This window comes from Sporisorium graminicola, chromosome SGRAM_11, assembly GCF_005498985.1.
Source record: "Sporisorium graminicola strain CBS 10092 chromosome SGRAM_11, whole genome shotgun sequence".
NCBI lineage: Eukaryota > Fungi > Basidiomycota > Ustilaginomycetes > Ustilaginales > Ustilaginaceae > Sporisorium > Sporisorium graminicola.
The window spans coordinates 110,537-135,060 of NC_043721.1; the positions used below are offsets into that span (position 1 = coordinate 110,537).

Here is a 24,524-nt window from a genome sequence, read left to right on the forward strand (position 1 = left end):
CTTTGAGAAGGACATCATCCAAAAGAGCTGTGCCCACATTGGTACTAACGCCAATGACGGCTACACGCTCTGCTGAGCAATCACTTTTTCATCCGCCTTGCTGAGGTGCAACATGCTCGTATACGCCCTCCTGCATACTGGGCAAGCGTACTTCCTCCTCGGCGTCCTCCCCCTCCTCCTCTCGGACTGCCTGATCCCCACCACCGAATCTCTCAACTGCACGGCGCACTCCAAGCACAACCCGTGCGTGCACGGCAGAAGCAGCGTCGTCGGCGGCGACGACAGGCAGATCAAGCACTCGGACCCATTGCTCGCGTCCAAATCCATCGGCGGCGGCGGTGGCGCAACAGCCGCATCATCGTCCGCATCCGCACCTTCTACTGCGACGGGAGCCACAGCAGGCGGCTTAGACGACAACCCATACAGCTCCTGCAACTGGAATCGATGCGGGCCGATCTCGGCTTCTTGCCCCTCCATCTGCGAAGACCACGTACGAGGCGGTTCCGGTCCTCCAACGGCTTCGCCGGCAATCTCGGCAAGTCGCCCAGCAATAGGCTTCTTGACAGGAAGCGAGGTGAGACGCAAGTACGACGTTTGCAGATTAGGCTCGCGAAGTGGTCGAGCATTCTCGTCCAGCGCTTCGACGACGATGGCAAGCTTGAGTGTTTCGCGCTCAGCCTTTTCGCGTGCCAGGCGCTGCTCTTTGGTCTCCTCTTCGATCACAGGTTGCGCCACCAGGCCCTCGATTGCCAACGATGGCGCACCGTGGTCCGTGGTGGCTGCTCCAGCAGCAGCGGCGTCGGCTCTCGAACCCGATTCTGCTCGTGCTGCAGCTCCTGAAGTACCGCGCGCGTTCGTGTTGGCGGCATCCTCATCTGCATCATCCGCATCCATCTCGAGACGGCGATTAAACTCAAATCCAGGCGTCTCGGGGATGGCCGCCGGTGTAGGCGGTTCGGGCACGCGCTTGAACGACAATGCACGCTTGACCGATGCATCCTTGTCGCTCGTGTCGCCTCCCGTAGCGATAGCAGCGCTGTTGCGGTCCGCCTTCTTGGCCTTCGGCGGCGCATAGTACTGCAAGTGAAGAGGAATGTTGGCCGTGTGACCAGAGCCAAAACCTTTCTTGAGCTTGGCAACGTGGACAGGCCAACCCAGAACGTGCGGTGGCGGGCCGCACTGGGCTAGCCATGCTTGAGAGCCATCAGCGTTGGTTTGCGAGGACAGCGGATGAGCACCAGTTTCAGCAGGAGGTGTCCAGTTGAGCCAGCTGCCGTGCTTGCGACTTGCACGGATGAAGATCTGAACGCTGGCGTAAGGAGCGGCGCAGTCGTACTCGAAATAGAGCGAGTGCGTCGGTTCTGGCAGTAGATCCCTGCCCGCGGGGGTAGCGGCAACACTGGTGCTGCCGTAAGAGAGGGTCGGGAGCACAGAAAGCGACGATCTAGAACGCAGGATGTTGGCATCGGCAGCAATTTCTGACGCCTTGCCGCCGACCGAATCCGACTTTGTCGATGTGGATGCGGTAGTGGAGAGTTTGAGCGTGTTGCGCTTGAGATTGACAAAGGACTGGAGGGTGGTGCAGACGGGCGGGCCACACGCAGCTGGAGCTGACAAGGCGGCATCTGCGGGAGCGTCGGGAGAAGTAACACCCGAGCTGCGCTGAATCCAGCGTTGGAGGGTGCCGATGTCGATACCTTCGCTCATGGCGATGGGGCCGCCTACAGAAGAAGCGTCGCGATTGAGCTGGTCAATGAGGTCAGCCGTCGAGCCCTGCATCATGCCTGTTGCCTGAGTCGTGTCGACTGTTCGTTCCGTATTGATGCCTCCGAGCGAGGTGACCGACTCTGCACCCAAAGACATGATGCTGAGACCGGAAAGAGAAGCGCCTCTAGCCCGGCCGCGAGAGCCGAGACGAGCGCGACGCGAGTTGAAGGCGTTCTGAGGATACGAAGTATCCATGGTGGATGATCCCGTGGCTGAATCGATCGCTTGGCTGCCCGCAAGGTCGTGAGCAGCTTGCGGAGAAGATGGCAGCGCTGGTGATGGGGCTGTAACGGGTGAGGCAGGACTGGCGACGGCAGCGGGCTGAGGAACGCCAGCTCCATGGCTGGAGACCGCACCAGAGCTGCTGACGCCACTGCCAAAGTAATTTGCTAGGTTAGGACCGAATAGTGTAGCCGCTTCTTCTCGTTCGCGTCGACTGCTTCTGGACTTCTTGTTGGCGGTGCGCGATGCAGATGCGCTGGGTTGAGAGAGCAAGATGGGAGCCAGCGGATTGCCAACGCCAAGCGAGGCGAGCGTACCACCTTCAGCCTGGACCCTAGCATCTTGCCGACGCCTCTCTTGGTCGCGATCGCGTTGACGAAGGTGGGAGAGCGAGGGGATGGAGACGGCGGACAAGATGGATCTGCCGGAAGCGCCGCGTTCGTGCCGAGCTTGGCCCTGTTCGATGTCGAGGTTGACATTATTGTTGCTGTTATTGGCATTTGCAGCAGTGGCGACAGGTTGAGAACTCATCTCGACGGCAAGAGCCTGCCGATTGCCCGAGGTAGAGCCAATTCCAAAAGGAAGGGACCAGCGAGATGGACGCTGCGAGTTGGCGGAAGAGGTTGCGACAGCAGCTTCCTCGTCGTGAGACGCACGATGTGCAGGCCCAGCACGGGCAAAGGAGAGCAGACTTGACATGTTTTCGAAAGGTGCGACGTGTGACGGTGAATGCACTGTTAGGGCCACGTCGGGTCGATAGAATGGAGGGCAGACAAGGGATTGCTGAGTTGCCAGTCGCAGAGAAAGTCTGGATGGATGCCTCAATCAAAGAATGTATGGGTTGTGCCGCAGAAACTGTTGTTGGAATGTGTGCGAAGCGGAGCCATGCAGGAGAAGCTGGTGCCGATGCGCGGGTATCAGATGGATGCGCCGAGCTGCGATGGCTGCAGATAGAGTGACATTCAGCTGGACTGATTGTAATCAAGGTGACGATGATGGTGATGGTGAAGGTCGATTTGCCTACCAAAGACGATTGGATTATCGGTGGTCTCTCTCTACCCCACGCTCGCTCGGTGTGTCGGCTGTTGCAGCAGCAGCTGCTGCTGCTGCCTGTCGGCTGCGATTATGGCATCAGCTCACTTTTGACGTATTTCATCTTTTCTCGCTCCGGCAAGCGCTTCCGCGATTTGCGACTGTCAACTTGTGTCTTTGTGCTGCAGAGTCATTCGATGAGATCGCTTGCTCAGCCATCAATTGAAAAGGCGAAAAAGACGACTCTGGACCGCCGCTTTGTTCCTAGCGACTTCGCCTTCGTTCTCGGGCCTCTTATGCGAATCTCAACCACTTCTGCAGGGCACCACCGCATTACAAAATCGAGTCCCTTTTGCAATACAATGAATGCCGCTTTTGCCTTTCAACGCGAAACAAGGTTTGTGTGAGATTCTAGGCTCTGCTGCTGCTGGTGGCGGTGTTGCCTCGGCTCAAAGCCGCACACTCTTGTCTGTTTGTAACCAAGCTCGGCTGGACCGATTGATGCCCACTGATGGTCACGTTTCAAGAGGGCAAACAGACGCTCAGTATTGTCTTGACCAGACAGTCAAGCAGTGGTATGCATGGCGTAAAGTTATCACCACAGAGACTGGCTTCGCTTGCAGTATCTCCATTCCAGGTAAAGAAAACAAGAAGAAGGGCAACCCCGATCCGAGGCCATCTCATCTCGTTCAACCGCCAGGCACTTCGTTGCGACGGACACCCATGCTGTAGGTGCTCTCCTTCTCACCCACCAAGTCATCGTACCATTCCTTGTCCAATCCAGCTTTTCGTCGATCTTCGGCATTGAAAGGTCCCTTGAGTCGACCGATGAAGTTCTTGCGCACCTCGCGCCGGAACACCTGGACAGGATCCAGAGGCGGTCGTGCATTGCTGCAGAGCCACGTCAACCAACGATGTCCAGCAGAGACGTGCGTGATCTCATCCAGGTGAATCACCGTGAGCGTCTCGACGCTCTGCGCATCGCTGGCATTTTCGAACTTCTTGATGGTGGTGGGATTGACATCGAGGCCACGTGCTTCGTGCACGAGGTGGATGATCGAGAGCCGGGCTGTGAGCGAGTGTGCCGTCTCCATGGCCGACTCCCACAGGCCGTGGTGGACGGGCAGTGCTCCAAAGTAGCTGCCCATCTCCTCCAGACGCTTGGTCAGCAGCGAGAAATGCTTGGCCTCGTCTTCGGCCACCTTGACAAAGTCACTGAAGAACTGCAAGGGCATCTTTTGCGTGGCTGCATTCGCATCATCGCCACTGCCAAAGAACTGAGCGCACAGTTGGGGAGCGCGTGCGATGATGTCCCACGCCAGATCGATTGCCCACTGTTCAATGTTGGCGAGCGAATGCAAGATGGCGATGCGGCTCTTCTCGGTACCACCCCGACCACGCTTGCCTTCTTGACCCGGTCGAACTCGCATTTCTTCCTTCATCCGTGGTGGCCGCTCGGGTGCCGTCTCTTGTGGTTTGATAATCCATTCTCTTCGTCCTGCTGCAGCATCACTCGTATTCCACCTGCCTCCGCCGATCACCTTGCATTCGCCCGATCGGAATGCCCTGGCAGCCAAACGAGTGTAAGCTACCTTTTTGACCGGGTCCGGCGTATTGAGTATAAGCACAGCCCATTCTACCAATGTCTTTGGGATGGGCGAAGGCGGTACGATCGAGGCATCTCCATCCTCGCCGTTGATGGACGGCGAAATCTCACAAGGGACCGAGTCCCTTGGTCCGGTTTCCTTAACTGCCGAGGAGAGCGACAAGAGCGCTGCTTGCTGGTGCAGCGACTGAGCAGAATCTTGGCGCGATGCTACAGCAGGGGAAGTCTCGCTGACAGGCCGCAGCTCGACGAGCTCCCATTTGGCAGATGCATTATGACCGTCTTGATCTCCAGCCAGACTGGACGGAGTTGGCGCTTGGATGTAAAGTGTTTCGTCGCGAACTGAACACGAGTAGACGCAAGCCGAGATGCCGTGTGATGATTCTCCGGTGCTCAAGCTGAAATCGTATTCGTGCCAAGGGCAGACCACGACCATATCTTCGATATCGTCGTCGAACTCGGCGTCGTTGGCTTCGATCGTGGCATTCTCCAGAGGGGCACCTAGATGTGGGCAGGTGGCTTCCATGCAGTAGTAAGTGTCATGGCCTGGTACGCTCGAGCTTGGAATACTCGGGCTCGAGTTGCTTGTAGATGGTTTGGAAGTGGGAGGTGGGAACGAAAAGATGAGAAGCGAGTGGTACTCCTGTGTAAGCGGATGGCGCAGTGTAAGGTGGTGACGCGATGAAGATGCCAGCTTGTCAACCGGCACCACTTTGAGCCATGGCTTCGCAGCAGCGCTCGATGAGGTGCTAGCTGCTGGTGAATGATCGTGTGCCATTGTGTTCGGCCCACTCAGAGAATTGTACGCTGATGATGAAGACAATGTTGTGGGTAGGGAAAACCGAGCAGCGAGTTGGCGATCAAACCTTCTTAGCGACGTAAAAACGCTCAAGCTGCACACAAAGCGCGCTGCTGCCATGATTTTTTTGTTTTGTTTTCCCTTTTTGTGTTTCTAGTTCCTCATTTGCTATAAAAATCTTTCTTTCCGCTCCACATGCGCAGCAGTCCTTCCAATTTGACCGCTCAGTCCTCAAGCTCAATAGTCTCTGGTGACAGCGAGACGGGAAATTCAGGGTCCAAAAGAAAACTCACCAAAGCTTTCTTTTCGCGTCGAAGCCGAGCCGCCTCTCGGCAGCACCAAAAATGCACGTCAAGGACGAGCTGCAGCTTTAAACATGCGTACGGGCGTGCGGTGCGTGCGTGTTACTTTCGCGTCAAGCCGGGCTGTGTGTGTGACTGTAGACAGTGATATGCAGGTGGGCCACTCAAACACAATCGCATCGACTCGCCTTGTGATCGCTTTCTGACCCGTCAGCTCTCTCGTTGTCTTCTCCTTACCACCATTTAACCCGCACTTGCCTTCTTTCCGACTGGGTTTGCCTTGGAAACACGGACGGCTGCAACCACGCCGCGGACAAATACCTCGACTCATGGATATCTTTTCAACTTGTTTGCTGACCTCGCTGCTGGCCTGATTGTACGGTTCTCGAGAGCGTCGTGGTGCGGTCATGGTACATCTCTTGCCCGATCAGTCCTCGCTCTGATTGCTTCCAGGCGCCATCATGGCCAGCGCTTTCACCAGGCTCTTTTCCCCTTCCCATCGCAAGAGGGCTTCCAACACCTCGTCTTCACGTCGCCAGGATTCTACCCGTCCACGCTTTCCTACCTCGTCCACCTTCGATCTCCGCCACTCCATCCCAGAAGAGGCATCTCCGGCCACCGAGTCAACCTTCCCAGGTCTACCTGAACCCACAAAGCTTACTGTCCAGCACCTCAACGACTACGTCTCTGCCCCCATCACCGATGCCACTCTGCGTCGACGATCTCTGGCCATCGATGCCAGCCACTCTCACTTGAACGACACCTCGCGACCACGTCTGCCTCGCTCCTTCAGCGCGCTCGACATCACTTCTCCAAGCATCGACATAAACAACACTTCCGCTTCTTCGGCTCGCGATTCGCCCGAGTCTACTTCTGCCCCTCCAGTTGACGACGATGACGACTTCGATTCCAATCCACTTTATCTTCAGCTTTCGCAACATCCAGAGCTGTCCAATGACTGGAACATCGCAAGCCTCGCTGTGATTCCCCTGGCTCGCACACTCACCCAACATGGTGGAGTCTGCTCAGACGATCTGCAAGACCTCCAATTTGTTGCCCTACACGCCTTTGCTCCTTCCAAGCTGTACAAGCATCAGTTCGTCTCCGTTCGATCCTTGAAGCATCCATCTAGCTTGCATACACAACCGCAAAGCCGCCGAGATCCATACGACTGGAATCACGTCACACTCACTGCCACCATAGAATCCGATCAACGATCCGTCAGCATCACAGAGACCCTACATGCACCGATTTCAAAAGAGGATCGATCGTCGACCGGTTCGACCTCCAATATTGCATCTACAGTCAAGAGGAAAGTCGCCATTGTAGCCGAGACGACCATCTACCGCACCGTTCCAGCGGCTGCTCCCGTCGTCGCTGCCTCTAATCAGTCCGGCTTCGAGGTCGCAAGTCGAGCTCATATTTCTTCCACGGAGACGCCCGCGCCCAGTACAAAAGTGCGTGTCATCTCCGTCAATCTGCCCATCGTTCATCGTCGGACCCACAGCCCTGGCACCTCGGATCTACAACACACCTCTTGGAAAGACATTTCACGCTCTGCCGAGCCCATAGAGGGCGATGACGATGTCGATACTTCCATCTCGCCTCTCATCCTCGATCACATCACACCAGAACGCCTATTCGCTACAGATCTTGTTCTCTTGGCCAGTCCGACAACCACGTCGAGTCGCCTTGCCGAAGCGCTCACCAACGCATTTCAGATGCTCTTCTCAGCAGCGCACCAGTTTGCCGCCTCATTCGTCTACGTAAAAGGCTTTGACAGCTACAATGCTCACCGCATCCGCCGCGGCATCTGGTTCAAAGCCTGGAAAGCATTCGAAGAGCGTCTTGGCTCTGAACACATCGCACGTCTCAGTGTCGAGGCCTTCCACCGCATCAAGTCGCTTCTCGAAAATGTCGTCATGGGTCTCGTTCACACCAAAATGTACGGCCCCATTCAAGACCAACTCCTGGATGCCGACCTCGTCGCCGACGAAGTGCTCAGTGCATACAATGCATTCAACGTGACTCTTTCCGACTTTGACGTCCAAAACCTGGCCTTGAGGCAGCGGCCATCTCGACTCGAAGCTGCAATCGACATTCTCTCCCAGGGCCTGAACGAGGAGGGCGGACCAGAGCTAGACGAAGCTCTCTCTGTTGGCGACGTCGCGATGCTAAGAGAGATGTTGCATCAGAGCGCTTCTTTGGCTCCTCGCTCAGCGCAGTCCGGCGTATCGGACCGCACCCGGAACGAGTTGGGTCTTGCGACGCCGCCTCTGCATCGTGCAAACGATGGGACCGCTCGAAGCGAGCTTCATCGGCGCACTCCGCTTCAGATCTTGCAGACTCTCCGAGCTACAATCGACGAGATCGGCCGCGCAGCCGAGCGACTTCATACCTCTTCCAGCCGAGGCGCATCCTCTGCACATGAAAGGCCTCCACCACTCGGCACCGACGATTTGTTGCCGATCCTAAGCTACGTCTTTGTGCGTGCGAGGCCGAGTCGACTAATCAGCATGCTCTACTACGCACGTACCTTCCAGCTCACCGACACCGCCACCTCGCCCGATCTGCAATGGGCTCTCGTCACATGCGATGCCGTCATCACTTACCTTAGGAGCGACCCGCTTCGACTGTGCCGGCGCAGATCGAGCAGCAGCATCGTTGTTGATGGCGTTCGCAGGGGATCGCACGTGCAGTCGGGCTCTTCTAGCGTCATCGATGGACTTCCTGTTCGATCGTTTTCATCCCGTTCTCATCAGGGGCCAGCTGTATCGTCTTCGATGCAAGCCACGATGCTCATGGTACGCTCTCCTTCAGCAAACGACGGCAATGGTATTGCTGCAGCTACACCGCCTCACTCGCCGCTCTCGCCAAGCTTTGCCATTGACACATCGACAGAACATCTTTCTGCAAGCGAGAGCAACTCATACTTCTTCCGCCATGGTGACGCGTCCTCAGAGCATGTTGCGTACGCAACGTCTGAAGCTAGCCCGAGATTACAGGCGGAAGGCTTCAAGCTGCCTGGTTTGCCTGCGAGCGTATCCTCGCGCCGAAACAGTCGCATCTTACAACCGCGGCCCACCTCGGTGTTTTCGCTGAGCGAAGACGGGGACACCAACAGTCTGTTGCAGGACACGTCACTGGATGCGCATGAAAGGCGGTCGTCGCTGGCGGCCTCTCAAAGCCCGAGTCGTCGTCTACCTATGCGCGAGCGAACCTTTTCGTCTTCTTCCAGCTCGACTACGCACAACGACGTGCAGATCAGGCCACAGATTGTGCGCACCATCAAGAGATCGCAGACTGGTAATCTGTACACGGGGAGCCGACTCGAGCGGACGAGTAGTAACGGCAGCACGTCGAGTAATAGCCGTGTCCACGTTCGTGTGGTTGGGTCGCCGTCGACGCGAGCTGTCGAGAGCCACTCGGGCAGCAGTACGGTGTTTGCCAACGGGGCCGCTTCCACGACGAAAGCGGACAGACGGCGTAGCTTTGACTCGTGGACTGCCTTTTCGCTCTTTTCGTCGAGTGGTGCTCCGAGTGGCGCAGCCGATTCGAATCGATCAGAGATCATTCGGAGAGAACCGGATCATGCGACAGACACGTCGGCGGGTCCGGCTGCTTCGTCGGGTTGGTCTCATTGGAAGGTCGAGTCGCGCAGTACAAGTCGACGCTATTCTATGTCGACCGGCAATACGCCTTCAGCTTCGGCAGTAGATTGGCGCACTGTAGTCGACAATGCTGAATCGGACAGCAAAAATTGTCAGCCCGAGGGCGTAGAAGCGCCGCTGCCTGCAGCATACGAAGATATCAGGATGCAGCGCACGCCGTCTGCTCGATCCAACACGTCTTCGCAAGCATCTGGCTCCGATTTTGGAGGTGGTCTGCAGTGGCCTGCTGCTCCGGAGGCGGCGACGATGAAAGGGTCCATCTCGAGTCTTCCTGGAACAATCCGTGCCTCTCAGCGGAGGTATCGGGGGAGGTTCCTGAGCACATCATCGGTCGGAGCGCCATTGCCGCCAAAGATCGATTGGAGCAGTATGTCCGCTGCGGATCTTGCCAGGCCTCAGAGGAGCCATAGACAGAGCATTGGGTCACTGAACGCTATCCGTGCCTCGATGGACGTCAGTGCGACGGGTGCACAGCCTCAGCAGGCCATGTCGAAGCCTACCTGGTCGCAGGAGGATGACGGGGGTGGTGTTCCGGAGATGATTCCTTATGGAGTGGATGAGAGAGGAGGCTTGAGTGAGGAGGCGGTGACGACGCAGGCAGGCCCGAGCGGAGAGGCGATTAGGACGAGCCCGTCGGTGGGGCTGGTGCCGCTGTTTGCCCTCCTCCATCTGCCGAGTCCTGTCGTTGAGGGGCGGGATCCATTGGAAGGTTCGACGGATAATGTGGAGGCGATGTCGACCGTCTCGACACCTGTTCCGGCGTTTGCTGAATGACGGATGTAAGCAAAGCGAGCCTGGATGGGGACAGAGCTCGAGCTGAGGGATCAACGATTGGAGCGTGACCATCTCTGACGCATAGCATTTATACCTTTGCATCGCATGTATTGACTTCCCAGACCCCGTTTTTGTACCAGCACCACTTTGCATTTGCAACCTCACTCGTACACTATCTGTTGATGGTTGATGAACGCGCTAACTTAAGTCATGGCGTTGTGAACTCACCCTTCAGGATCTACACTTTCCAACAAAGACACTGTTCAAGATCGACACACGAGCCAACGAGCACGACACATGAAACATGCGGACGAATGAGTTTGCTATGCATGCAAGAACGAAACACAAAAATAGCAAAGGCCGATCCTGGACAAGCGGCTTGCCTCCTCACGCACTCGCCTCAAACTCGGCCAAGAGCGCCTGAATGTCCGGATTGCTAAACAGCGCCGAGAAGTCCTGCTGATCGTCACCCGTGCTGATCTGCCCCTCTGTGCCCGGTGCGTAGTTGACCAGCTCCGCGCCGCCCTTAGTCGGCGAAAGGGAAGACGAAGTTCTCGTTCGCGGTTTCCTCGGACTCGCGAGGATCTCGATGATCTGCGGAGGGATGGGTTTTTTCGGCGATGCAAAGATGCTGGACAGCTCCGGTGGAAGGCTGGCCAAGAAGCTCGCGTCCAGTCCTTCCACCGTTCCGCTGTTTGATGCGCCACTGGCGCCAGAGGAAGAAGCACCGTTAGCGATTTGAACCGCAGCAGCCGTCCCGCTGTGTCCTGCAACGTGCGCTGCAATCCCCACCCCGCCAGAGGAGCCAAATTCGCTCAAGTGCGTGCCGAACTCTTTTGCCTGGTGCAGCTGGATCTCTTTGAAGTTGTCCGCCGTGATTGCTGGCTGTAGTGCCGCCTGTGCTGCCGTCGACGTTGGCGTCATCTGGTGGTTGTTGCTGCTGCTGCTCGTCTGTGCAGGGTTGACCGGGATCTCCAACGAGGTGAGCGCTCCGTCAGCGTCGATGCCAAATCCAGAAGCAGCAAGAATGCCATACGGATCTTCGAGCAAATCAAACAGATTACCGTTGGACGCCTCCGGCGAGTCATCTGACAAAGCAGGAGACGATCCAGAAACCGATGAAGACCCATCTTCCACCGTCGCTGGCAACGGCCTTCGGCGGACAATCGCCGTCTGTAGAGCTTGAGGTACAGGCACCGTCACCTCTTTCGCCGCTACGGTTGAAGCCAGTGGTTCTGCTTTGTCGTTGCTGAGGGCACCCTCATCCTTGACCGGTGACTGAGAAGCGGCAGGCGAAGCGTCACTTGGCCAGTCAAGATCGCTCGGTGTCGGGAAAATCTCTCGCATGCTAGGAGTCCTTCCCCAGCCGTCCACCTCGATCGTGCTGGTCGAACTTCGGCTCGTAGGATGGTCAAACATGGGGCTGCTAGGCGGCAAGTCGAGCTGCGCGAGTTTGGCGGGTCCATTTTGCAGGAGAGACTGCGTGCTGGCGCTGCTGAGGTTGCGTGCCAGCTTGCGAGCGGCACGGCCCAAACTGGGCGAGGCAGGGCACGACGGCAAACCAGCGGATCCTTCTCGACTGGTGGAGCCTGTTTTGCGGTATGGTCCTTTCACGAACTGGGCCCCGGGCTCGTTGTCTTCCTCGTCCGCCTCTAGCTCAGCAGATCGATCACGTCGTGCACTCGCTTCCACCTGACTCTGCTTTGAGGATACGTGCGATTTGCCACCGTTGTGCGCAGAAGTGGTGTTGGACTTGATCTTGGCCGCGCCACGCACGGTTTTGGTGGAAGTGACCTTTTCAAAGGGCGATGCAGGCGAAGTGACGTTGCTGCTCGTTTTGTCGTTGCCGTTGGCCGGTCCATCGCTCGACGAAAACAGGGCGGGATGCAACACGTTCTGGCCCGAGCGTGTGCGACTGCGCGTCACAGGACTGACGTTGTTCGAGGACGACGCAGCAGCGGATCGGCCGCTGGGCGAGTCGTTGGAGTCAACCAAGCCACGGCCCGTGCGGATGTCGCGTCCAAGAGAAGGGCTGCCAGACCGCTTGGCAGAGGGCGACGCATAGGGATTCTGGCCAGAGATGGTGCCGTGCGGATTCTTGCGAGGACTCCTTCGAAGGCGTTGTGGAGTGTGCTGGCCGTTGCGGCCCATGTTGCCCAGCAAGGTGCCAGGCGTCTGCAGTGGTCCCAGAGGTCCGAGTTCCTCGAAATCAAAGTCTGCCTCGCTCATGAGCGTGTCCAGCATGGTGCCAGGGCTCGAGTTCATCAAGTAGCTTGGCACTCGGAATCGAACATCGCGAGAAGGACTGGCGAGCATAGCTGATCCAAAGTGATGCAATGCGTTAATGGCGTCGGCTTGCATCGAGCTGGCGTTCATCGAAGGACGAACGGGACTCGATTGGGCAAAGTTGACCGTGCGTGACGAAGACATCTGTCGACCCAGCTGAGGTGGCATGGGTGCGCGGAATTCGAGGTCCTGCTGGATGTGACTGGAAGCAGAAGCCTGTCCGTGCTCCGACGCATGCGGCTTCGCGATGTTGTCGCCGCATTGTTTGAACGAGCCCGACGCTGAAGCACCCTTCGACGAGGATGCGTTCGAGTACTGATGTGTCGGCGTCGAGGTGTCCTTGTCATCCTTGCCACCGGGGATCGGCGATGATTTCGACATTGGCTTGCCATTCTGTGGCACCTTGACGGATCCCTTTGGACGGCCGGGTCGCTTTCCTTGTGGATTCTCGCGCATACTCCTTCTGCTGCGCCATTTGCCCGTGCTGGGGTCGAGCACATACTCGCGATCAGCTTGCTTCTTGCACAAGGGTTTCTCCTTGTCCTTCTTCTTGCTGCTGCGCTGGGATTCGAGCTTTTCCGCATCGCGATGACACGCCTCGCTGAGCGTGCGTGGCATGCTTGACTTGCGCCCGGAGCTGGAAACGGGTGTTGCAGCATCGTAATTGGGTGAAACTATGGACTCATCCGAGGCAACGCCGTCGGCGAACGATGCTCGGCTTGTGTTGCCATTCCTGGGAGTGTCAACAGTGCGAGGCGACGCTGCATCGACGTCTGACTGGGCAATCTTCGGTCGTTTGCTAGGCCCGGCTTGGTCGCCATTGTCACGCCTTCGCTTTGCGGCTTCCGCCTGAGCCTTTCGCTCGCGGTATGCCTGGGTGGCGTGCTCTTTTCTCCAGACATATTCTGGACGTGAGTTGTTCCACTTGAGATAGTAGAGACCGCATGGATTGCAGGCCGACCATCTGGTTTCGCTATCTGTCTCGATGGGACCTTCGTTGCCTGCATAGCGGGGTCTCCATCCTGGCTCGGCTGAATCGTCGTTGCTACCGTCACCTCCGGCGCCCTTCTCGGCGGATGGGTTGTTGACGGTGCTGCCTGCAGGAAGCTTGAGAATTCGCCAAGTGGTGGGCACATCAGTTCCGCAATTGTAGCAGATGCGGTCTGCGGAATCCGACGACTCCTTGCGCTGCTGGAAGGAAGGACTGGTAGCCTCCCGCTCATCAAAGGACGGAGACGTAGCCGACTGACGTCGCGAGTCGGAGAATGACGTATGTGGCGAGTCTTTCGAGGTATCAGAGGTGAGGCGGTTCTCTTTGCCGGGAAAGTTCGATTCGGACGGCGGTACGGGTGATCGAGAATTGGGTACAGGGATGCTGTCCAAGGGCCGCGTAGAAAGAATTGGAGAGATTGAAGCGCGGCCTGCCGATGCTGTCGTTGCTGCCGATGCTGCTGCTGCTGCCGATGCTGCTGCTGCTGGTTCGGCAGCTGGCGAAGAGGTGGACGCGTTGCCAAAGACCTGGGCGACTTGCTGCAGAAGGCTTTCGAGCTGCGCTTTCTGCGCTGGTTCTGGTGCCGACTTGGAGGATCTTTGTTGTAGGCTGTGCAGGATCGTTAGAAGCTGGACCGTCGACGGATTCGAGGCCGATGAAGAGAGTGCAGAACTCGGAGAGGCTGCTGATGTGGCTGGAGGCGATGCTGCAGTCGAGAAGGAGGCCAGCGCTGGGAGGCTCGGTGAAGGAACCAGAGACTGGTTCGCAATCTGGGGAGAAACCGTGCGATCGAGAGGCTTTTCTGGTGCGGGCTTGGAACGAGGTGAAGGACGCGCGGCAGGCCTGCGGATCTGACGCTCCATGGCACCGTAGGAAGAGGAAGAGGAGGTCTGATAGTCGGGTTCAGATTGCAAAGACAGATGGGAGTCGCTTTCGATGTGCCGCGATGATCGGAAGCGCTGTGCTGGTGAAAAGACGTCGTCTTGTAGTGGGGAACGGTGAGCGGGGCGATTGTGAGAGGAAGAGCTGGAGCTGGTGGTGGAGCTAGCGCTGAAACTCGAGCCAGACGAGAAGCCGCGAACGAGGTTGAAGTATTTGTCCTTGCTTCTCGCCTGCGACTCTTTGAGCTTGATGACGACCTCGAGGACGTTGATATCCTCCTCGTACTCGCGGCCGTTCTCGTAGCGCAAGCGCCTGCCATCGGACCGGACGCGACCGGTGACGGTAGTCTCACCTTCGCCGTCTTCGTCCAATGCCCAGTTGAAAAAGCCTTTGCCTACGAGGATAGAGGTTGCAGCATCCTTTGGGCGTGGTGGACTGGAGATGGGCTTGCTGGTGCTGGCATCAATCCGCTCTCGCGACGACGTTGAGGAGGAGGAGGAGCGAGTGGAAGAGGCGTTCGCGCGAGAGTTAGGAGACGAAAGTTGGTTGGCGCGCATAGTTTCCTCTGGATCCACAGCGTAGATGATGTAGTCCCTCTTGTCATCCGGCAACAGTTCTGGACTGGCCATGCAGACGGCGCCGAGGCAGGTCTTGAGTGCAATGCGGCCGAAGCGTACCTGACGCGGCGGCGAGTGGTGGTAATTGCTACCCGAAGGATCGAGTGGCGAAGGAGGGGTCATGTTGGGGATGATGACTTCGACAGGGATGGATCGTCCGAGTCGCGCCACCATGGTGTGATTTGGACTTGAGTCCAAGGTATACAGGACCTTGACTTTTTGAACGAACAAGCAAGAGGAAAGGAGTCAGTACTGATACGATGATGCTCGCACAGGGCGTGTCGCAAGTTGATCGAAGACTCACCATCCATTCTGGGCCCGTGACTCGACATGGCGCCGGCTCGAGGTCGATGCCTGCGCGTGGACTCGGTCTGGAGATACGACGAATGCGTGTGCGGTGTCGCGGCGGCAGCAGTGCAATGTCACGTGCGAATGACGAGTCAGGCTGGGTTCATGAGCGAGCGTTGGGGGCGAGGGTGGCGATGAGTGCAGAAGAGCGAGCAGAGGCAGATGATCTGAACAAGCGTGCCTTCGGTCAAGAGAGGCTGGATGAAGTGACGCGATGCTGGTGAATGCGTATCTGGGCAGGATCGAGGATGAAGTATAAGTGCTGCGAAATGCAATGCTGAAAGTGAGAGAGGCAGTGAATTAAAAGGAGATGGTGAAGGCGAGGAAGGAAAGGACGCGTGCCGTGGGGTGTGGAGAATGGATGGCTATGATGGCGATGGCGATGGCGATGGCAATGGTGATGAGGAATGAGGAATGACGAAGCGTGTGATGAGGATTTGGACCGCTATCAAAACTCAGCAGCACACGACGTGACTTGGAAACATTCGACGCTGATGCACCACTGTAGAAGGTCATTCGAGCTTGAAACACGAGCTCGCTCAGGCTTGCCATTTCGCTTCGCGTCCCACCAAAATTCCAAAAGTGCACAGAGACGAGCGCGTAAAGATGCGTGCTTCGCGTCGAGTCGCTCTCTGCTCCACATGATTCTACTTCGCGATGCATTTTGGCGAATCAAACATGTTCGTTTTAATGGCGTAACACTATTAAAGAAGCCTTAAAAGGATCTGCAGCACTTCCCGAGTGGTCACCCACCACGGTACTGACTAGGCGATATCTTGCTTTACTTCGCAGATCGGACGGATTGCGGTGCTTTCAAGATTCTATGGCCGCAGATGCAGACATGGACTACGAAGTTGTACATATCTGGACCGCGCAAAATGGAAATGCCAAGGCGTCCGAAGCCGAGCTGGCGTCCGTCTCAGGAGGCCCCCCTTGTTGGTCTCAGTTGTGGACCCGAGCTTGTTGACTCGCGCTGCCGTCTGAGAACGGATCGCCTCCGTTCAAGAACGCCTTTGACAGCGCAGCGCAGCGTAGTAGGCCGGAGCTCGGAGTTGGCTACAACCCAGCTCAGATCGTTGAAGAGCATTCGCTAGCGCCTCAATGTGTGCACCTCTTGTGGACCGAAACGCCGCAAGCCAATCCAACCACACCTTGCATGTCAAGCTCTCCTCTGGCTCCTACCGTCTGGTCAAGGAACTTGCTAGGGTCGAGGGTGTACAAGCCTCACCCTGACTTGAGGGATTCGCTTCCGTTAGCTGAAGTTAGCACCAAACACGAGCGGTCTTTGATCACGCGGCCCGAGGAAGGGGCTCGCTCGTTTTGTTCTTTTCCGGAGCCCTGATACTTGCTTGCTCACTAGCGCGTGTGTGCGTGCGTGCGTGCGTGTGTTCGTGTACGATTCGCCGAGCAGCCTCGGCTTGGACGTGAAGAGAAAGAAACACAGAAGTTCCAACTGTGGCGGGCGACAGACAGAAAGAGAGCGCGCGAGAAATTACAACCGATTAGAGAAGCCGCTTGAAGTTAACGGCGGCTGCTGCAGGCTACACTCTTGAGGCTGCATCACACTTTTCTGGCACAGCTCGGTTTGGTTAGATCTGCAGCATGCACCGCCGTCATCGAGCTGACGTCTGAGTTGAAGCGGCTCATCCGAGCTGTTGAACCCTTCTTTTTAGCACCTCGACCGCAACCCACCGCCTCTCTCTCTCTTTGTTCACATTCACCATTTGCAGCACATTGCAGCACCGCAGAGACGGTGCATTACGGTACAGCACGGTCGCAGCGAGCCCACTCGCTTGCATCACTTTAGGGTGCAGCGTGTCGTTGACGCCGCCCACTTTCTCAGCAGCAGCAGCAGCGACATCGCCAGTGGGGAAGCTGCGCCTCCTTGATATTTGCCGCCGACCATGACGGACAAGGATCCGCTCCGTTCTCCCTTCACACCATCCGATCCGCCGCTCAGTCCGAGAGCCATTCAGTTCGCAGCCCAGTTACATCCGTCACCTCGAGCGTCGCGCGACACTTCCCCCACCAAATCGACTCCTCACCCACCCGCTATCGGCTCCTCGAGCATCGACAGACAGCCATCGCCAGATCCGCTGCGCAGACCTGCCTCACCAGAAGACATGGTCAAGGATTACGGCAGCGTGCCGCGCGTTGCACCATCCCCCTCAAACACATCCCGCCCAGGGTACCGCGCTTCAGGTCCAGGAAAGATCGACCTGCCGCCTTCGCCATATCTCGGCACGGGCACCGAGCTGCTCACCCCGAATGACGACGATCTGCCGCGATCGCCTGCCGAGTCACGTGCAAGAGCACCCAGCATGAGTCCCAGTGTCGCCACCTCTGCCCAGCGTTCCAGCCATCCTCGGAGCATGTCGTTCAAGCGACGAGCTCCTAGTATCCAACAGAGGCAAAATTTCATCCAGCGCGCCTCCATGGGTGTCTTTCCACGACGTATGGCGGGAAGCGATGCCGGTGCTAGCGGCAGGAATCTCCGTCGAGTTCACACCACCGGGATTCCTTCTGGTGGCGCTGATGGGGATGACGACGGCAACATCGACATCGACGCCCTCATAGCCTCTGCCGAAGCTCCCTCCATTCCGCGTTTGCTGCCTACCGGCAAGTCGGATCCGTACTCGACCCCCATCCCAGCTTTGCCCTTTATCGTGCTGTGTCTCGTCTGCTTTGGCGAGTTCAGTTCCGCCGGTGTCGCCGGTCCTTTCCTCTTCTTCATGATCGAAGACTTTGGCGTCGGCGGAGAGAGCGAGGTGGGTTTCTGGGCAGGTATCGTCTCGGCCAGCTTCTTTTTCGCTCAGTTTCTCACATCGCTCATGTGGGCTTCGGTCGCCGATAAGCGCGGTCGTCGCTTCGTGCTCGCCATCTCTTTGCTCGGCAATGCCGTCACCATGATGCTCTTTGGTACGTCCCGGAACCTCGGCACAGCCATTTTCATCCGCCTCGCACAGGGTTTCTTCAATGGTGCCGTCGGTGTCGCCAAGGGCGCCATTCGTGACATTACCGACGAAACTAACGAGGGAAGAGCCTATGCACAGATGGGCTTTTGCTGGGGCATGGGCGGTATCATTGGCCCTATCCTCGGAGGTTTGCTCGAGCATCCCGTACAGAAACTCCCCGGACTGTTTGGAAAGAGCCAGCTCTTTAGCGACTATCCTTACCTGCTGCCTTGCTTGGTCGCCGCTGCTTTCACAGCCGTCGGCTCCTTCTTGACACTCTTCATCGGCTACGACGGCGGCCCTCGCACTGGTGCCATCCAACTGCCCGAGAAGGGCGATATCGAGAGGGCTGCCAACCAAGTCGGCAGCTTCGGACGGTCTGCAGGCCAGCGCATCAGCGGCTACTTCAGCAATGCACGCAGTGCTGGAGAGTCCGATCTCAGCCTGTCACGCAATTTTGGGAACGCATGCCAGAGCAGCAGTAGGAGCGGCCACTCAACGCCCGATGTCGGGCATGGCCCCAGCAAGATGCCGCGTACTTTCACTCAGCAGGTCGACTACGAAACGGGCGGCCCGCCTTCTCCCGTCCCAAGCGAGGGCACCATCATCACGCACAACAACACCACCGTTAACGACTCAGAATTTTCGCGAGCCGACCACCTACCACGCAGACAGCGCCTCTTTTCGCGCACCGAAGAGCGGCAGCGCGCCATCCTCGGCGGCGGCTCGGCCTACGGGTATGACAGGCGTATGTCGCGATCCTCGGCTGCACCTGGACCAGCTTCCGAGCGTCCTGGTGTGGGTCCGCGCTCCGAGTCGTTCGCCCACAGCAGGACGGCTGGCCGCAACTCGTTCTCCTCGACCAACCACTACGCTCCGGACTTTGAAGAGATCGGACAACGCCCGGGACTCAGCTTTGCGCAGAGGTTTTTGCTGGCCCAGGACGATTCAGTGTTTACAATCTCGGATCTGTGGGTCGCTGCTGCGATCAATGGCGATGAGGCGTACGAGGACGTGTTCGAGGAAGATGAAGACGATTTGGAGAACGCGTCGTACGAGGACGGTAGCGAATTCGAGGACTCGATAGCCGAAAACTCGATCGACGAAGAGGATGAGGAGCAGGAGCAGGATCCGCACGAGCGATCGTCGTTGCTGGCGCCCAGGCACCTGCCACCGCTCAATTTTGCGCAGCGCAAGCTGTCCCGGGCTGGTTTTTCGGATGCCGGGCGATCGCACGCTTCGTCGCGCCCGAGGTCGATGCGAAGGTCGAGCGGTACGAGAGTGCCGAGTGTCTATGCGAACACTGGCATTGAGAGTCCGATGCTCTCGCCGGCGCACCGCGGCCCGCTGTCGCCATCGATCGACGGTGTGGCTGGTCCTTTGGGTGCGTCTGCGTCAACTGGGGCGCAGCAGGGTCGAGCGGACAGTACGTGGGATCCGACGCTGGCGGGTATCCCTGAATCCCACTCGAACCGCAACAGCCTTTCTGTGCCCGGGCAACGACGAAACGGTGGGTCTTCGCCTGCGTCGCAACGGCAGTCGATGATGGCTTTCGCCCCAAGCAACCCCGCAGCAGCCGGCGGGAAACCAGTATCGCTCTTCACGCTGCTCCCTACTGCGATCATTGCGCACTACGGACTGATGGCGTTCCACTCGTCGACGTTTGACCAGGTGTTCATGGCCTTCCTCGTGACGCCCGAGCCGTCTGGAGGCCTTGGGCTCACCGCCTCACACTTTGCCCAACTTATCTCGGCGATGGCATTCTGTCAGCTTATTTTCCAATTCGTCTTCTACCCGCGCATCGGACCGCCGCAGGGCAAGCTGTCGCATTTGGCCATGCTGCGCTTGGGCACGGCGATCTACCTGCCCTGCTACACGCTGTTTCCGCTCTTGAGGGGTATGCTGCACCCGGAGACCGACGGATTCGTTATGGGCGGGATGATCTTTTTCGCGTCGTTGAGGTGGTTGGCCAATGTGTGTGCGTTTACTGCGGTGAGCGTGTTGATCAATGCCATGACGCCGCCCCATCTGACGCCGTTGGCCAATGGCTTGGCGCAGACGACATCGAGTGCTGCCAGGTTTGTCGGGCCTATCATCGGCGGTTTGATCTGGGCAAAGGGGATCGAAGGTGGGCCCGATAGCCATAGTTGGCCGTTCAACTATCACCTGGGCTTCTGGTTCGTTGGACTCGCCGCTTTCACTGGGTTCCTGTTCACCTGGAGGATCAAGTAAACGACAGTGATCGACCAACTTCACCTCTCTGTTTCGCGTTCGTGCACTGCAGTATATCGCTGATCGCTTCGCAATGACATGACTGCATCTCCATCTCGAGCTATTCAGTCAAGCTTCCACGCGAGCTTCGAGTAGAACGATGCTTTGCATTATTGTTATAGTACACAAGATGGGCTCGTACATTGGCTTCAGCAGCAGCAGAGGTTGAGAAAGCAAAAGCGATCATGTGATGAAAATGGCACATTAGAGAGAGCAGTGTCGACAGTCATGAGGCGCAGAATCAGCGTCAACGGCTGCGCGAGGTATAATATTGTGTTGTGGGTGTAAGCAGCGAGTGTTTGATGTTGGCCAAAGGACGAGCCTCGTCTGCGTGACGAAATACTTCAGGCCTGTGCATCAGCGGTGGCAATCTTCTCCGTCTTCTCACTAAGCTTCGAACTGTCTTCGAGACCCTGCGTGGGCGTGGGTGCACGAGTGGTGTTGATCGAGTTGCTCGAATCGGTCGCGGCGACCTTGCTCTCGACATCGCCGCGTCGCGCGCCAATGACTGGACCGCCTTCCTCGGTGTCGTCCGAAGCAGCGTACTTGGAACGAGCACGGATCTGAGCGCCGTACTTGATCAGAACGAACGGCAGAGGTACCGCGAGAAGAAGCAAGCACGCCAGCAACAACCCAGCGTAGGGCACCGTAAGGTTGTGGAACATCTGGGTCGAGAAAAGCGGGAACGATGCTGCAAGCGCGTTGCGCACAAAGCCCTGTGCCGAAATGGCGGAAGCACCGTATTCAGACCCGTAGGCATCGGCAAGGTAGTTCTGGATGGCCTCAAAGATCTGGTAGATACCCATGACCAAGGGCACGAGGGCGATCTCGGGTGCAATCCAGTTAACGTGCTTGTAAGAGGTGAAGGCAAAGATGAACATGCCGATCGTGGCCAGGATACCGCCGACCGCAGCGTAGTAAAGACGCGCTTCGGGAACAGCGACGCCGTTGTTGCGAGTCTGGGCGCGGTCGTAGAGGTACTTGCCGTGGAACGAAAGACCAAAGGCGAGGAAGCAGGCAATAAGAGGGCCAATGTAGGCGAGACCACCGTTGCCGACGCCCCAGCCGTGGATCTCCTGGAAAACGATCGGGATGGCGGCGAAGAATGCGAAGATGAGGGCCCAGGCGTAGGCAATGTAGAGCGAGAAGAAGAAGACCACGGGCTCCGATACGAGCAGAAGCGCAGCTCGAGTGGTCGAAGCGTGCAGCAATGCCTTGAGCGAAGGGGCCTCAAGCTCAGAAGGGGCTCGGTATCGCTGGTCACCGGTCTCCTTCCTCAGCTTCTTGGCGCGGCGAGCGAGAATGACCGATCCGCGAGTCTCACGAAGGAGCAAGAATTCGAGGATGACGACGGCACCGTTGACAATGAGCTGGACCCACTGGATCCATCGCCAACCCTTTTCTTGCAGAATGTAACCACAGTAGAGCGGGGCGCCAACAGTGCCCGCGACGGCGACAAGCGAAAAGAGGGCGACGGGCAAACCGCGGTCCTTGGTCTTCCAGATGTCGGCGAGGGTACCGGGGATGATAGTGGTACCTGCAGCACCAAAGGCGCCGCTGAGGAATCGCGCGACCAAGACGGTCTGGATATTCTTGGCGAGAGCAAGAGGGATGAACCAGACAGTGAACAGGGCATAACAGCCCAGGTAGATGGGGTTGCGACCGACAAATTCCGAGAGAGGGCCGAGGAAGAGGGGGACGATGGAGAATGCTCCATTGAACAGGAGCATACCGACCTGGCCGACTTCGTTGGAAACGCCCAGCTCCTGAGCCATGGGACCGATACCGGTAGAGAAGGCAGCGGTGGCAAGACCAATGAAGAGGCACATGGAGCAGAGAAGAGCAGTGGTGAGCCACTTGCGGCCGATGGACCAGTTCATGGGGTTTTCGGGATCATTGACACCGTCCCAGACGACAAGGATGATGTTGTCATCCTTGGCACCTTCGGGCACCTCGACTTCCCTGCGGGGCTGCTCTCGGCTCTTGCGGCTCCAAAGGCTGTTCTTGCGGGACTGAGTGGGTCGCGACGGAGCAACTTGAGTGCCGTCCTGCGTCTGCCCGGGTGCGGCTGAAGTCGAAGCGTCAGCAGTGTTGTACTGCTCACCGCTCGACAAGAAGTTGGTGTGAATGGAAGAAGCCTTGAGGACCATGATGGCGATCGTTCAAGACTACAACGATATAGTCAAGAGGGAGTGTGTATGAGGCTGGGTACCCGTACACCGAGGGAGGCGGATACGAGAGAAGGTGGAAAGGAGGAAGGAAGAGGAGCGGACGTGGACCGAGACCTTTTTGTACGGGACGACAGTCAAGAGCTAGCGGAGCAAGGAGTCGGATGGACCGCTAAGGGCAGAGGAGCGCAGAAGGGATGCTTGTTGCGTCTGTGTCTTGAGGTCAGCTCCTCCTCACCTCACCTTCTGCCTCTCCCCGTTCTATCCCCTTCTTCTCCTTCCTCTCTCTCTCTCTGGCAAATCACATTGCGGGGCCAACTTCATGTTTTTCTCTCTCCCACGACATCCGCATTGCCCATGTTTTCATCTGGTTCCTTGCTGCAGCTCCGGCCACTGGCGCTGCCATTGTCCAGAGGCCCACGGGGATAAGGACCAATCACACCCTACGCAAGCAGTCTGTTGGGTTGGCACTTTGGGCCCCCTGTCTGCGCACCTTTCATGCCGAGCGTCGCTTCCTTCCTCTCCGCAGTCAGACCGAGGCGCAGAGAGAGGGAAGGTGAGCGTAACAGCTCGCAAAAGAGGAGGGCGCGAAGCAACGCGATCGGCTTTGCTTCCGTGTCTGACCAAACGATGCAAACCCGAAACCTCGTCCTGTCTCTTGTGATATTCAGTCACAGCTTGTTGTTTGAAAAAGTTCAGTGCACAGAATGAAGGTCAGAGACGTCAAGCCAAGCATAAATGATCTGTGCAGCTCGGCTAAAGTTTGCCTCGTATCGTTTCCCACCGAGCTTTCGCCGCAGGCTATGCTTGGCTACTGCGCGCCGCGTCCGAGCACGCAAAGACTTCTTTGGAATTTCCGAGGGCAGCTTCACTTGCAGTCACTTTCTTCTGCTTGACAAGAACGTCGACAGTTCCACCCCAACTCCGTATGCCAAGCCTCAATCAAGTCAGAAGCGGAGAGCGGACCGAGTGTAACTTTGTTTCGGATGGGCACTGAGTCATGCAAGCAGACCTTTTGATGTTTAAATCCGAGAGGAGTGGAACGGAGTCACTCAGTCGCATCTGCCCAAACAAGTGGGGCCAAACGCACACCTCGTTGATCTTACTATGTTTCCGGTTCTGGTTTCTCTCGCCGCGCACTTGATGGATGTCGCTTCCAAGGCGCATCTTGGACTGCTGCGCTAGAAACCGAACCCTTCTTCGCAGGGTGCAAAGGGATGCCGCGCATGCTGTCGGGATTCGAAAAAATCCGCCGTTTTCGGAGAATTTTTCTTCGACCTGCATAAGGAAGATCTGCCGCGTTCGAAGCGACGTCACCTCACAGTGTGGTGAGTTGATATCCCAAAAATCTTTGGTTTAGCTTGCAACGTGAGCATTGCTTGGTGACAATAACCTTCAATGAATCGGGCGGTATGCGAACAAGTGACCGCCACTAGCCTCGTCTGGAAGAATGCTGGCCTGTCCGGCCTATGAAGGATCCAGGGTCCTTTTTAATAATGTGTGCTCACGACAGAACAGCTGGCGAAGTAAGATCGAGCCCATGTTTAGCGACGCGGGTTCCTTCTACAGCCACGAAGCATCAAGTTCGCCACCTTGTGAGCGTAGACCGGAGAGAGCCGGCCGACCCGACCTCTTCGATGCTGCAAAGGGCCAAGATTGCGACGATGCCGAACAGAAATGGCATGGACCGAAATTCCTCCAGCCCGCTGCATCGGTCGAACTCCATCTTTCTTATGCCCTGGCGTCAAGCCATGGCACTGCCGGGATTCCCGAGCAGCAGGCTTACCGAGGAAGCTGAGAGCTTTTCTACCTCTCAAGCATGAGTTGTGAGGGT

At 57.4% G+C, this 24,524-nt stretch overlaps 6 protein-coding genes across 6 annotated transcripts; 2 read left to right on the forward strand and 4 right to left on the reverse strand.

Moving 5' to 3' along the window:
- Positions 1–60: 60 nt before the first annotated feature.
- On the reverse strand, positions 61–2,688 carry EX895_001340 (uncharacterized protein; the record flags this gene model as incomplete). The annotated part of the gene is made up of 1 exon (XM_029881939.1): positions 61–2,688. One exon carries the CDS (start codon positions 2,686–2,688, stop codon positions 61–63), a length of 2,628 nt encoding a protein of 875 aa, XP_029741540.1.
- A 1,022-nt stretch (positions 2,689–3,710) lies between these two features.
- On the reverse strand, positions 3,711–5,405 carry EX895_001341 (uncharacterized protein; the record flags this gene model as incomplete). Its single annotated transcript, XM_029881940.1, has 1 exon — positions 3,711–5,405. One exon carries the CDS (start codon positions 5,403–5,405, stop codon positions 3,711–3,713), a length of 1,695 nt encoding a protein of 564 aa, XP_029741541.1.
- Positions 5,406–6,189: 784 nt separating this feature from the next.
- EX895_001342 (uncharacterized protein) lies at positions 6,190–10,173 on the forward strand (the record flags this gene model as incomplete). The annotated part of the gene is made up of 1 exon (XM_029881941.1): positions 6,190–10,173. The coding sequence occupies one exon, from the start codon at positions 6,190–6,192 to the stop codon at positions 10,171–10,173; it is 3,984 nt and encodes a 1,327-aa protein (XP_029741542.1).
- A 387-nt stretch (positions 10,174–10,560) lies between these two features.
- Positions 10,561–15,281, reverse strand: EX895_001343 (uncharacterized protein; the record flags this gene model as incomplete). Its single annotated transcript, XM_029881942.1, has 2 exons — positions 10,561–15,164; positions 15,254–15,281. 2 exons carry the CDS (start codon positions 15,279–15,281, stop codon positions 10,561–10,563), a joined length of 4,632 nt encoding a protein of 1,543 aa, XP_029741543.1.
- Positions 15,282–17,201: 1,920 nt separating this feature from the next.
- On the forward strand, positions 17,202–20,483 carry EX895_001344 (uncharacterized protein; the record flags this gene model as incomplete). Its single annotated transcript, XM_029881943.1, has 1 exon — positions 17,202–20,483. The coding sequence occupies one exon, from the start codon at positions 17,202–17,204 to the stop codon at positions 20,481–20,483; it is 3,282 nt and encodes a 1,093-aa protein (XP_029741544.1).
- Positions 20,484–20,866: 383 nt separating this feature from the next.
- On the reverse strand, positions 20,867–22,672 carry EX895_001345 (uncharacterized protein; the record flags this gene model as incomplete). Its single annotated transcript, XM_029881944.1, has 1 exon — positions 20,867–22,672. The coding sequence occupies one exon, from the start codon at positions 22,670–22,672 to the stop codon at positions 20,867–20,869; it is 1,806 nt and encodes a 601-aa protein (XP_029741545.1).
- Positions 22,673–24,524: the final 1,852 nt, after the last annotated feature.